Source organism: Lissotriton vulgaris, chromosome 7 (genome assembly GCF_964263255.1).
Source record: "Lissotriton vulgaris chromosome 7, aLisVul1.2, whole genome shotgun sequence".
Taxonomy (NCBI): domain Eukaryota; kingdom Metazoa; phylum Chordata; class Amphibia; order Caudata; family Salamandridae; genus Lissotriton; species Lissotriton vulgaris.
In genome coordinates this window covers 590,531,585-590,545,442 of record NC_141695.1, presented here as the reverse complement: position 1 = coordinate 590,545,442, position 13,858 = coordinate 590,531,585, and the positions used below count along the sequence as shown (strand labels likewise).

Genomic DNA, 13,858 nt, shown 5'->3' with positions numbered 1-13,858 from the left:
GCCTGGATTAACAACAGCTGCCTGAAGCTCAACTCGGATAAGACAGAGATCCCTGTCCTTGGACCCTCCTCCACCGCCATAGTGGAAGAGCCACAGCTTCAACAGACCCGATTCAGCCACGAGACTCCCGATTTTCCAAGCCAAAAATGGCTTTATTGTAGCTGTCTCTCTCCTATTAATGCCCCTCTCTCAATAGAAGTTCATGGGGAAAATACATTCCCCCATTTCATTTTTAAATCTGTTCTGAAATGTTGCCATGTATGCCACTGTGTCTTTGCCACATTGGCTTTAGACTTGCACCCTGCACCACAATATGTGACTGATGTACCCGGACATGCTGATTCGCTGTAGTGGATCATGGGGCAGCTATGGCCACTCCTACTGGGCACCTCTCGCATCCTGCCTCCTTTGCAGAGCAATGGCTCAGAATTCTCTCTGCAGACTGGTCCCAGAGAGAGGCAATGATAAGATGATTGTCTCCAAGATGTAGCCCATTGGATGAATGCAAATAAATTAAAACTCAATGCCAATAAGACTGAAGTTATCTTTTTTGGCAAGGGTCCCCCGCCCACGTCAGAACTTTGGTGGCCGATGGAGATGGGCCTTGCCCCCTCACCTAGTCACACGGCAAAAAATCTTGGAGTTGAGATGGGATGATAGCATGTTCTTTACCTCCCATATCCAACAAGTTGCCGGCTGTTGTATGAGCAAACTGAGAAATCTCCGAAAAATCCTCAGACTCCTACCAGAGAGCTGCCGAAAAACGGTTATCCACGCTACCGTGACCTCAAGGCTGGATTATGCCAACGGACTCTACCTAGGCCAACCAAAATACCTAACACAAAAGCTTCAGGTAGTTCAAAATGCGGCTGCGAGACTGTTACTGCGAATTCCACTCAAGCAGTCAGTCTCTCCGCATCTTCGATCTCTGCACTGGCTGCCAGTTGCCAGCAGAATAAAGTTTAAAGCACTGACGCTGGCATTTAGATCTTTGCATGGCTCCTGTCCAGAATACTTGAAAAACCGCCTTCCCAGATACTCCCAAACCCGTGCATTGCGGTCCAATTGTCGTGTTCAATTGACAGTCCCACGCACGAAAAAAGGCTCGACTTGGCGGTCGAACTTTTTCGGCTAACGTCTCCGCTCTGTGGAATACCCTGCCACAAGAAATTCAACAGGCTCCTTCCGAATCCTGTTTTAAGACACTGCTAAAAACTTGGCTCTTTACCCAACCACGCTAGATTTTCTATTATTAGACCCAGGTCATCTGTGTTCTACTAGCGCCAAGACACCTCCCTGCGAGGTAGCTGTTGCGCTATACAAAATCCAGTATTATTATTATTATTGTATTCTTACAGGGCAATCTAGGACACTGTCAGACTCCGCATTACTGTTTGAATGCAGCAAGTGAGCCCATGCTGTTTAAGGGGAGCACTGAAAATACTTTTTTTTTATGGTAACACAAAAAGCAAAAAGCTTTGTAAAGCACATTTTAACTATTTATCTTTGCAAATAAAGTTTTCAGTTTGTTGCCCAAGATCACAATTAACTGATTGTGGACACCCAGGGACAGTGCTGGTAGGTTTCTGTGGGCCAATATTGTGAATAATATGGCGTGACCCTTTGCTGGTATTTCGGTCCTTGTGCCACAGTTAAGCAAGTTGGTGGCTTGCCCTGAAGTGGCCCAAGCCTGGTTTATGGAATAGAAAGTGATCAATGGTATTTGTAGCTAAGATTAGCCTGCTGTACACAGCAGGCCTTACATCTTCCCACACCCCCATGATTTGCTTACTTCAGACAGTTAAACACTTTCTGACACATAAAAGAGTAACCGAGCATCCAGGCAAGTCCCTTAGTCGTTCTCTTCTCAGTCATGATTCCAGTCCACGACAAGACAGTAAATATCAATCTTTAGGACTACTGTACATGTGTCACCCGGTCACATGACCAGACGCAACTACAGATTATGTTATGTTATATGTTACGTTATGTGATATGTTATATGGTATGTTTATGCATGGGATGTGCGCGAGTAGGAGTCCTGCTGAGCGGAGGTGTTTAGATGGGTGGAAGGAGATCAGACTTCAGGTTAGTGTGTCCTGAGTTGTGTAGTGAGTGTGTATGTAAGGACTTTGAATTGAGCGTTTGTGTGTGTCGGGAGTCAGTGTAGTTCCCTGAGATGTGGTGTGATGTGGGTTCAGTGTGGAATGTTGAGGTGAGTCTGGCTGCTGAGTTTTGGATGGTTTGTATCCTTCTAGTGAGTTGTTCAATGATCCTTGCACAGAGGGCGTGGAGTAATTTGGAGATCTTCCTCAGCATCTTCAGGGTGAGGAAGCAGAATGCAAAGGTGGCATGGGCTTCTGCTGTTATTTCCAGTTTGCTGTTGATGATCATTCTGAGGTTCCTTGTGTGGGATTCAGGTGTAGGTGTGGGACCGAGTTTAGTCAGTTAGCAGTTGGCGTCCCACAGTAAGGTGTTTGAAGACCACTACTACTGTCTAATTGGTACTGAGCTTGAGACAGTTTGCTTTCACCCAGTTAGCAACTTTGGACATGCATATGGTAAACTTGTTTCTTGTTTTTGGCGTCCTATTCCAGAGGAAGACAATAAGTTGCACATGTTGTCTGCGTTGGAGAGGTTGTTGATGTGTGCCCAGATGATGCTGGCCAGAGGGATCATGTATGCATTGAAGAGAGTGGGGCTGGGTTATGAGACTTGAGACACTCCAGAGTCATGTTTGCAGCTTTCTGAGGCGTAAGGAACCAGGCTACCAGCTTGTGTTCTATCCATTAAAGAGCAGATGTAGCGTAGAGCAGGTCCTTGGATGCCAACCTTGTGCTGGCGCCTGATAAGGATGGGTTGTTAGACCATGTCGAAAACTGCAGAATGTCTAGGAGAAAGAGGGCTGCTGTGCCTCCTCTGTCAAAGATCATGTGCATGTTGTCTGTAGCAACAAGGAGTGCTGTTTCTGTACTGTGGGTGGGCCTGAATCCAGAGTGCATGGTATCAAAGAGCTGGTGGTTGCTAAGGTGGTCGGTGAAGTGTTGGTCAATTAGTTTATTTAAGCCCTTTGCCAGATGTGGTAGGGGGGAGATGGGTCTGTAGTTCAAAGTGTTGCTGGGGCAGCGGATGGTTTCCTAGAGGATGGGCATGATAGTGACATGTTTTTTACAGGTGTCGGCTCTTGACAGGAATAACCCACTGCCGACTGTCAGTGGGTGCAAAGTGGTCAGTTGAGCTAATCAGCTCCTCTGCTACTGAATTATAAACACAATAGCAGTGCAAAGGTGTGGGGACTTTAATTTGTTCCTTGCCCCTGGGTACCCTTGCCTGCCCACTGACTCAAACAAGCATTGGGAATGCCAACAAGTCTCGTCTACAGCATGCTTAAACACTTACCAAACGTGGGCAACTGTTCACACACTGGCACTAATGTACTCAAGGGACACTGCAAAACCGGAGTCAAGCTAGAAGGTGTCAAGATTTCAAGTTAGCCATACCAGGTAAATAAGCCATTTCAAATTAACGTGAGAAGCCTGAATAAAAGTGAAAAGAAATCAAAGAAGAATGTGTAAAATGCGAAAAGAAAATTAATAGAAATTAAAGTGTGAATAACACAATAGGACACCTGGTACCATCTACAACACTATCACCTGAAATACCTGTCAATCCACGGAACAGCACATATTGCACCTGTGATGTCAGTCACAATTGCTGAAACTCCTATAAGAGAGCCTGTGCAATCTCAACAAGACGAGTGTCATCCTGTACCATCAGATGGCCTCAATGAGTTACTGAACAAATGGAGCTGCATCACCCATGATAATGGAAGGCGATGTTAGGTAGTAGACTTAGTGACACCATGAGGTTCGCACTGGACACTCACGGCAGAGTGACTAATAATTAGATACTGCTTGCAGCCCTCAACATTACTACAAGAAAATGTTCAGCGACGGGCTGTGATGACGACTGGCTAAAATGGAACTAGACAGGCAGCATATTAAGAACAAATGCTCTAGGGTTATCAGACCCCATTCAAGGGGGAACAAGACAGACCCCAACCCTGGAGATTTGGGATGTGTACCACCAGTGTCTAGGGATCCATCCTGCATACTTGGCAAAGTACACCATTTTCTCATTTTACTGTCAAGGTAGCTAGGGCGAGAAGTCAAAGGTTTCTCAAGAAGGTAGCGTGGAGAGGCAGAGGCTCAGAACTCAACAGTCGTATATCAGACAGAATAAATCACAGTCCATCCCAGTGCTTATCTTTTTACTTAAACAAAGTACATTAATTTCACAGCAGCACGGAGTATTACACAATTAGATATGGGGTATGACTACAAGGTTAAGCAATCTCATCCACGTGCTTTTAGCAAAGTCCTCAATGGTGCCTCCCTCCCCACTTTGTGGTCCCTGCATGGCATTCAGAAATGGATTTGCCTGTTAAAGGTGTACGATTAAATGGACTGCAAAATGAAGTTCTCAGTCACAGAGCGAGCTTCTTTGCACTGCCCTATATAATGCACCAAAAACCCAACCTGGGCAGGATGGGTACAAGGGTAGATCAGACAATATTAATGAGAGTGAGCTTCAATTACTTTCTTTCAGACATCACCAATCATTCACGATTTAAGATGCTTTGCTAGACTGTGGGCTTGTTGAACACAAGCTTGTTTCTATCATAAAGGTGGTGTATGATGGAAATTCGGTTATTCCTCGACAAACGGGAAGAGGAGTTGGCGTAACGGCTAGGGCAGTCGACCTCCAATCTCGGGAACGTGCTTCGAGTTTCAGCAGTAACGCTGAACATCCTGTGATTCTAGGTAAATCACGTAATCTCGCCGTGCCAAACAAAAATGAATGTGTCCTCATGTAACGCAACTGGTGCTCATGTAAAGCGCTCTGATACCCGATACCTTTAGGTCAAGTTCGCACTATATAAAACTCAGTAAAAAAAATATACATATCAGACCAACTACGAATATGGGAAGTTACAAATATGTGAAGTACAACTTTTAGCTCCAATCTCTGTTAATATGAATATGACTCGTGAGATAATTTTTTTTAACAAAGCGAATTCTATTCTTTATTTCGGCCGCTTGGCCATAAAAGACACACATATATACATACATAAAACATAGGATCATAGCAATGTACACATACAGGAGTTTTAAAAAGAGATTGTCTCTTGAAATACAAAGTTCATTTCCGGCATCCTCATTAAAAAACACCAAGTGCTTCATTTCATTTTGCAACTGGAATCTAAGCATATACAAGGTTACTACTCAGAGTACTTGACCAAATTTCCTGCGAACAATATACACAGAATGAAGAAACCTACTAATACTAAATACAATAGGCTGGAAAGTATTGGTTTTGATAATCCTATATGCCGTGATACAAGATCTTGTTCCTAGGAGCTTGCACATGGGTTTGATCCATCTTTTTCGCGCTTTCGAGTATGCCTTACAGATAAACAGCATATGGACCTCATCCTCCGTACAAGAATCTAAACACATAGAACATTTCCCATGTGTAACATTTGGACATTCCAGTTTTCTCTTAGACCAACGTTCTATATTGGAATTCAGCATAAGATTCCCATACCTGAATTTCAGAAATAGAGACTTCGCAAGGGGAGGCTCTATTTCGTCTAAGAAGACTTCAAAGGAAGGTTCATCTTTAAAGGTTAAGAATTCTTGGATTAAGGACCCAGTTCTATTTTCATTCACTATCCTGTTAGTTGTATAGGACCAGAAGGCTCGTTTCACCATAGACTTGGCGAACGGTGGTAAGTTATCTGGATTCTCCCACAACTGAGGCAAGCCCAGAATTGAGAGCCATTTTTTAATATGTCTGAGCCATAAAATGGAATGGAAAGAATCTAAATCCAGTATCTCTTGAAGTCCCTTCCTATAGTCGGCTAGTTCTAATGTAGACCATATCCCTATCCAGAACATTAATGGTCTAATGGTTATAAGATTATCAGTTCTTTTAAAATTCAGATCAAATTGAAGAGGGATCAGCGGTGTACTAGTGGGTACCCTTACAATTGTTCTCCTAAATGTATTATCCAGACCGTGGAAGCTATCCCTTGCCCAAGGTCCCCATATCCCAGCCCCATTAAGGGCAGCAGATTGGATTTTAAATTTAAAAAGTTCAAGCACAGGAGTCACACTCTTACTTGTACTAGCATTAAGTTTGCTGATAACTGGCTTGACATTATGGGCATAGGACACCTTGCTTTTCTCAATTTGGGCCTTCCATGTCAGATTTGAGTCACGTACAACCCCCAAATAGGAAAAGTTATCAACAGTTTCTAAAATTTGACCATTCAGAGTCAGAGTCCCTCTATCCGGTTTACTGGGATTCAATGCCATACACTTGGTTTTGTCAACGTTTATCTTTAATCCTTTCTTCACACAATAACTACTAAAGGAGTTCAGGAGTGCCTGGAGGCCTTTCTTAGTTTGGGATATTAAGATGGTGTCATCCGCGAAAAGCAACGCAGGCACCCTTTCTCCATTTAGCTGATGTGAGTCATTGGCACAGCCATTCAAATGATCAGGGATATCGTTAACAAATAATGAAAATAGGGTGGGGGCCAGGACGCATCCTTGACGGACACCGCGCTCAATTGGAATATTACGCGTCAGTTCACCATTTGGACCCCACCTAATGTTGGCATGATTCCTAGCATGCAACTCGACTATTTGACCCAGAAGACACCCTGGCAGACCGGCTTCACTTAGGGATCTCCAGAGTAAGTTACGAGGGACAAGGTCAAATGCCGCTCTCAGATCTACGAAAGCTACGTACAAATGACCTTTCCTAATGTGTACATATTTCCAATATATACAACAGAATCTGAAGACCTGGTCTATGGTGCTGGTCTTGCTCCTAAACCCGGCTTGAAACTTTGTAAGTATTGTTTTTTCCTCCAGCCAGTCATTTATCCGAAATAATAAATGCTTGGCATAGAGTTTTTGCAGGGTGTCCATTAGACTAATTGGTCTATAGTTCGATGGCACAGATCTATTTCCCTTTTTAAAAATTAGAACAACTTCTGCTGCACACCAGCTATCGGGAAATTGACAATTATTAGATAGAGCGTTGAACAGACGGTTTATATATGGAGCCCAAACTTCAGTTTCATGTTTGTACAAGTCACCCGGTATTTTGTCGGGGCCAGGAGCTTTACTGATTTTTAATTCACTGATTGCCCTTTTCGTTTCATCTAGTGTAAAATCAAGACATTCAATCGGTGGAGGCAGCCATGGAGTCTCATCAACACCACTGTCGTATTGCTTATAAAGAGATGTGAAGTGTGTCACCCAAGTCGATTCGTCTAAAAAAGTATCCTTCACAGTTCTACCTGCGTGGCCCTTATTTGCAACCAGCCTCCAAAAACCAACATTGTCCTTAGATTTGGCAGCAACCAACATATCCGCCAAGACAGACTCTTCCCATAGCTTTTTTGAAGTCCTTTGGGTGTGCTTATATGCTTCCCTTGCGAGTCTGACATCATCCTTTGATTTGTTTTTAATAGCAAACAGGAGCTCCCTCTTAGCCAACCGACATGAATGGTCATACCATAGTTTGCCATGACATCCGACTCTTACATTTTGTTGCTTTTTCTTTGGCATTTTGGACAGACAGGTTTTTAACTCATCAAAAAATATCTTATGTAATGCAATAAAATGATCATAATGATCAGGTGAGAAGGGTTGACCAACTATGTCCCGAACATTGTGCCAAAAAGTGAGTATACCAATGCTAAGGCCTTACCTTGGGCTAGAATGTACGGCCATTTTAATGCACGTCTGTTATTATTAACATGTACCTGCTCACACAATTTAAGGTTGGGAGCCTCAATAGAGGTTGAAGCAGAGGGGTCACTAAACATGAGTGCATCAATATAAAGTTCAAGGGGATAGTGGTCACTCTCATCCCTGTTTGCCACCTTAAGATCAACCATAAAATTCCAGATGCTTAATGAAAAAAGTTTGAAGTCCAGGTTACTTTCGGACTTCGCAAAAGTTGGCTGTTTTGTTAAGTCAGAGGGGAGACGGCCGTTACATGCTCCGAGACCATGATCTGCAGTTAGCCTCATTAATTGGACAGCCAGAGCAGAACATTTAACACAATTTGAAGTCTCAAGCTGAGGAATGTTATATGCTTGATCTTCGTCCTCAAAGACATCAGTAAGCCCTAAAACGGGTTCAAAATTACAATTTAAGTCGCCACCCAGAATCAATGGGACATCACCAACCACCCTTTTCAGAAAGCTATCCAAGGTTTCCAGAGTAGGAGAGACTTTGGAATGACCAAGGGGTCTATTATAGACATTAATAATGTAACATTCATCCCCATTCAGATTTGCAAGTTTTAATACCAAAATGTCAGGGGTTCCTGTATCTATTGATTCGACCTTAAGTTTCAGTGAAATTTTGACCCATATGATCAATCCCCCAGACGGCCTCCCCCTATTAGACTGAACTGCCTCTGTACCAAAGGTTTTGTACCCTATCCTGTGGGGAATATCCATCGCCCATGTCTCTTGCAATAGGCAGAGATCGCTGGAGTCAATATAGTCAGCCCAATCTGGGTCCCTCAGATTTTTGTTGACTCCTGCAATGTTCCATGACAAAACAAGTAATGGTGGCCCCACTACCAGGACAGGTGGAATCATTAATGGCCAATACTGGTTCCACCGGTAGTTTTACACCATCTAGCAGCAAGTCACCTATAATTTGGCTCTCGAGTTGAGAGACCAGAACCCCCTGCTACAATGTTGGTTTCATCACCAAGACGACCCTCTTCCACTCTGGAACACGGTAGGTTCGCTACTGTAATACATTCCTTATTCTGGGAATCCCTCGTTTTACAATAATTTTTGCCTCCCTCTCCCTCATTCTGTGGTTTCTCACTATTTCTGTCTCTGGGGAAGATATTCCCATCACCGGGTGAATGGTAGGTGCCATGTGAGTTAAAAGTGCAATTTAGCGAGGTCTCAAGTCAGTCAACTCCATCTAAGCTGCTAAACCTGTTGAAAGTGGGAATTCCATTCCACACATTTCGAACACCCTGTCTACCCAAATCGGGGCCATATCCGGAATGATGTTTAACCGTATTCCAATTGGCCCCGTAGTTGGGGGGCCTCGGTGGGGGATAGAAGAAAGATAAGGGCCTGGCTTCAATAGATGAAGTGCCTGCATGATTTCCATGTGCACATCTGTTGGGCACTATGGGGTTCCTCAAATGAGATAACGATACAGTCACCCGGAATTGATTTGGCTATAGGACCGACCCAAGGTACCCTGCGAACCATGAGGATTCTACTTTTCATATGGTTCGGAACAGGTTTGTTTGAGTTTAGCCAGTAAATCACCTTATTTTTTAAAGACAGAAAATGTTCTTCAGGTTGATTGTCTAATTCTGGGACCCCAGTAAGAACAACTACAAAGGGACTGGCATCAGGGGGCAGATCTATGTATCCTCCCTTAAAGTTGTCATAAGCATAATGTGTTTGAATGTTATGTTTATACGTTCTGTTTGCAGAGGCTCTGTCAGCCAGGGACTTATTTGGACCCAAAGTAGTGTGTGCAAGAGGACGTATGTCAGCTGAAGACTTTTTTGGGCCGGGGGCTTTGAGGGCAGGGGAATGAGTGTCGACAACATTTGCTATCTGTGATTTCTTACTTTGTACAGGACCCTTCAAAGGTGGTTTGCTAGCAGAGTTAACAATTGGCGGGTTCAAAGGTGTTGCATTAGGATTTACTGCAACACTCGTTATCTGGTTTGCATTTATGTTTTTTACTGCACCCTTTTTTAAGTGCTGTGTGTTAGATGGATTTGTTTTTAAAGATATCAAAGGGGCCATGGTAGGGGCCAATGTGGAAATTGCAGGTACATCACTTCCATTAAGACTTAGGCTGGATAGAGTGATAATACTTTTTTCCACCTCAAGTAGCTGATTTTCAATGCAAGTTAACTTCTAGCGGCCTGAGAAGTTTTTTAAGTGTCTCCCATACAAGTTTCAGAAACTCTTCTTTACCCCCCTCTGACTCAACCATGGATGTGGTAGTTTTCTCGCCCTTGACAACAGGGTGGTCGACTCTTAAATCTAAGTTTAACGCTTCCATGTTGTCATTACTAGTAAGTGTTTGCACGATTGGAAGCGTCTGGTCGGACTTACTAACTGCAATAGCTGATTGTGAGGCCCCCCCTGTAAAGCACTGGCTTGTGGCTACTTTTGCCTTTTTCCTGGCATACACAGACATATTTTTCTGTTTTCTCTTTTGTTTGGGTATTGCCTTGGTGTCACCCTGGTTATTCTTAGACTCTTCTTTCCCTTGGGCTTTCTCCCCCTTAACATTCTCCACTAGTGAATCCGAAATAGTTATGTTTTCAGATACACTACTGATAGATAATTTATGTGAGGGGTCTAAGTTAGAATTAGCAGAGGTAGCTGTTTCCTCGGGAACAGGATGCACTTCGGCCAAAGTAATAATAGGTATAGGGCCGGTAGTGCGCTCAGGAGTTTTCGATGAGGCAATGCTACCTAACGATTATTTTTTCCTTAGTGCTATGTCTATGGACTGTCTTCTAGCTGCCTCCAACTCCAGGGACACTCTATGCTGTAGTTTTATAATCTCATTGTCAATAGTTATATTAGTCCTTGTGATAAAATCGTCCAGGGTCCCTGTAGCCTTTTTCACGGGCTTTGTGGACCTGCTCCGAGTTTCACGCAAGGACGTCATATTGTGAATACTTGGGGAGATTGAGAGCACAGTAAAACTTGTTACCGTGGCTATAGCGCTCAGCCAAGCGGCCAAGAGAGGTGGCCCGGTCCGGTCTTACTCGGTCTGTAACGGCCTGAAACGGCCCGCTCTTTGCCCGGTCTTCGCCCCGAGCTGCGTCCCGCGCTGCGGGAGATTAGGCCTTTGATATAGGGGGCGTTGAGGGCGGTGGGCGGGACAACAGGGAGAGCGGACCGGAAGCTGACAATCGGTCACGCAGGGACTCCTGGGCAATGGAGTCCCCGCTACGCTCGCAGCCCCGCTGTTTGCCTCAACCCTTTTCCGACGTCAGTCTTCTCCCTCCAGGTCCGACGTGCAGCCCCTCACAAAAACTGGCGATGCGGCACCCGCGATGCGGCACCCGCGAAGCGGGTGCAGCGAGGTCCGGTGACAGAAACAGGCAAGTTCTCCTGTAGGCGATTGCTCCTGGCAGTTAGAGTCTTAAAATGATCCCACAGAAGCTAGGAGGATAGAGGTTTAAAAAGCCCTCCAGTGGGCGGTGGGCGGGACAACAGGGAGAGCGGACCGGAAGCTGACAATCGGTCACGCAGGGACTCCTGGGCAATGGAGTCCCTGCTACGCTCGCAGCCCCGCTGTTTGCCTCAACCCTTTTCCGACGTCAGTCTTCTCCCTCCAGGTCCGACGTGCAGCCCCTCACAAAAACTGGCGATGCGGCACCCGCGAAGCGGGTGCGGTGAGGTCCGGTGACAGAAACAGGCAAGTTCTCCTGTAGGCGATTGCATCTGGCAGTTAGAGTCTTAAAATGATCCCACAGAAGCTAGGAGGATAGAGGTTTAAAAAGCCCTCCAGTGGGCGGTGGGCGGGACAACAGGGAGAGCGGACCGGAAGCTGACAATCGGTCACGCAGGGACTCCTGGGCAATGGAGTCCCAGTTACGCTCGCAGCCCCGCTGTTTGCCTCAACCCTTTTCCGACGTCAGTCTTCTCCCTCCAGGTCCGACGTGCAGCCCCTCACAAAAACTGGCGATGCGGCACCCGCGAAGCGGGTGCGGCGAGGTCCGGTGACAGAAACAGGCAAGTTCTCCTGTAGGCGATTGCGCCTGGCAGTTAGAGTCTTAAAATGATAATACTTCTTTTGGTCCAAAAATGTTAAAAAAATGAAGTTTCAGTTCCTTAGTTTTTTCAGATCATAGACTCAATCAATAGAGTTAAAAGAACCCTCCTATCTTCGACTTTATACCCAAGGTACAACATTAAATAGGCTTTAATTATGTACCACAATGTAAATCAAAAAAGAAATGTACAAATTAAAAATCCATCAATTGGTTTTCCTAATGAGTTCATAATGATTCTGCTTCCAGAACAAATTGCCAGAAGTGCCAGCATGGCCAAATGATGTGCCAAACTATGTATAAAATGGAAAAGACATAGCGCTTTTAGAGGTTTGATTGCGCTTGACACCTCAAAGGTGAGAGAAGACGTTGTGGACAATTAGTTTATCTATTAGCACATCAGGCCAGTAATATCGGTATAACAGTAAACCTAGAGACTGCTATGTTTACTACTTGCTCCATATTACGAAGACTACAGCTCCCAGAATGCACTCATTAAAAAAAAAGGAAAGTAAAGTACTGGAAGTATGAATTGGCCACGGAGCATTCTGCAGCCGCAACTGGAAGAAGTGAAAAATGACGGAGAGTAGAACAATCTATACAAAGCATCATAGCTGAGGTCAACTGAGATGCCGACGTCTCGTAAAACATTTTCTCAATGACTATGCCAGTAAGTGGGTCAAACTTAAATTTGTATGTTGTAATATTTGTTTAATCAGTAGACTCATGTAGCGTCCAAATGGGATTAAATAAGGATCAAATAAAAATGCTTCACTGGGGTAACTCTATTCTAGTAAAAACTATGCAGCCATATAGCAAAGAAAATGAGAAATTCAGATGTAATAAAATTAAACAGATCAGTTGAGCATTTAATGAGTTTTTTTTTAAAGCTCAATGATATATTTTATATTTAAAATGTGTTTTATTGTACTGCTGCGTTATGTGATGTGCTTCTTACCTTAGTGGCACCCACAATCCTAACATACAAAATGATGAGGCAGTGTTTGGAGGATGGCACCACTTTAAAAAGGAGAGCCAGCAGAACCTGGGAGTCACCTTCAGAAAGTAAGACGTCTACCAAACCTTTCATTGGCACAGCCAGTGTAACCATTAAGTTAAGGAGATTTCAAGTGACTTGAAGGTAGTATTTTTTATCTTCTGTTGAAAGCGTCATTGCTTTACATGGAGCAAGGAAGGCAATAGCAAACAAACAGCAAAGAAAGCAGGAAAGAGATAATAAGATATCTAAATATAGCATTAAAGCAAATACAACTGGGATTTGCAAATCTTTGCATATTATTATTATTTTAATAGTTAAATGAAGTCAGAAAAAGCTATTGACATAGCAACTATTGACAACAAGTCTGCTAAAGCTACTCACATGTCACCCGCATCATTGCCTTCTGGAACTTCAACGTCCAAAATAGCAGATTTCAACATCAGGTAATCTCTCAGGTCAGAAGGGATGAAAATGTAGCGCAGTTCCTGCGAGGAATTAAAAGAGCATTCCATTAATTAAAGGATTACTTCATCAGGAAGCGAGTGCGAGAGATCCATCATCCCTTGTACTAGTAGTAAGAACAGTGCATGAAGTCTAACTAGGGGGAGGCAAGAGGCAGGACAGAAACAGCTTCCTATTGGCCTCATGTCTCGTTTGACACCATTGGCAAGACCTTGCTACTCAATTATCAAAACGAGGAGTTTTGATTTTATACCCCTCCCCCCTCCCCACCACACTATATGTTGGGCCCACAAGTGGATTGGTAGAAGGTTTCCCACATGGTATGGGGCCACGTGACAGCAATTGGAGGCATGTGTCTTGGAGACAACATACATTTATGGGTATGCCAGAGGGCAGCCAGGAATGATCAAAGGTAGAAAGACGCTTGTTAATCTCATCTGTCATTGACCTTACGTTGCTGTTGCAGAAGCAAAGTACAATAAAAGTATAGGACACCCAGATGAATCCATGGGGAAACGAAAG

At 44.1% G+C, this 13,858-nt stretch overlaps 1 protein-coding gene across 3 annotated transcripts in view; it reads right to left on the bottom strand.

The window, feature by feature from the left end:
• The window catches only part of ST6GALNAC2 (ST6 N-acetylgalactosaminide alpha-2,6-sialyltransferase 2), a 260,660-nt gene that overhangs the window by 5,151 nt on the left and 241,651 nt on the right, over window positions 1-13,858 (bottom strand). For all 3 annotated transcript variants that reach the window (XR_015297498.1, XM_086930684.1, XM_086930685.1), the window contains one exon: window positions 13,256-13,359. Coding sequence is in view for 2 of the 3 variants with exons in the window: in XM_086930684.1 (XP_086786810.1) it covers window positions 13,256-13,359 (104 nt within the window). In the remaining variant the exon portion in view is untranslated. The remainder of the gene's footprint in view (window positions 1-13,255; window positions 13,360-13,858) is intronic.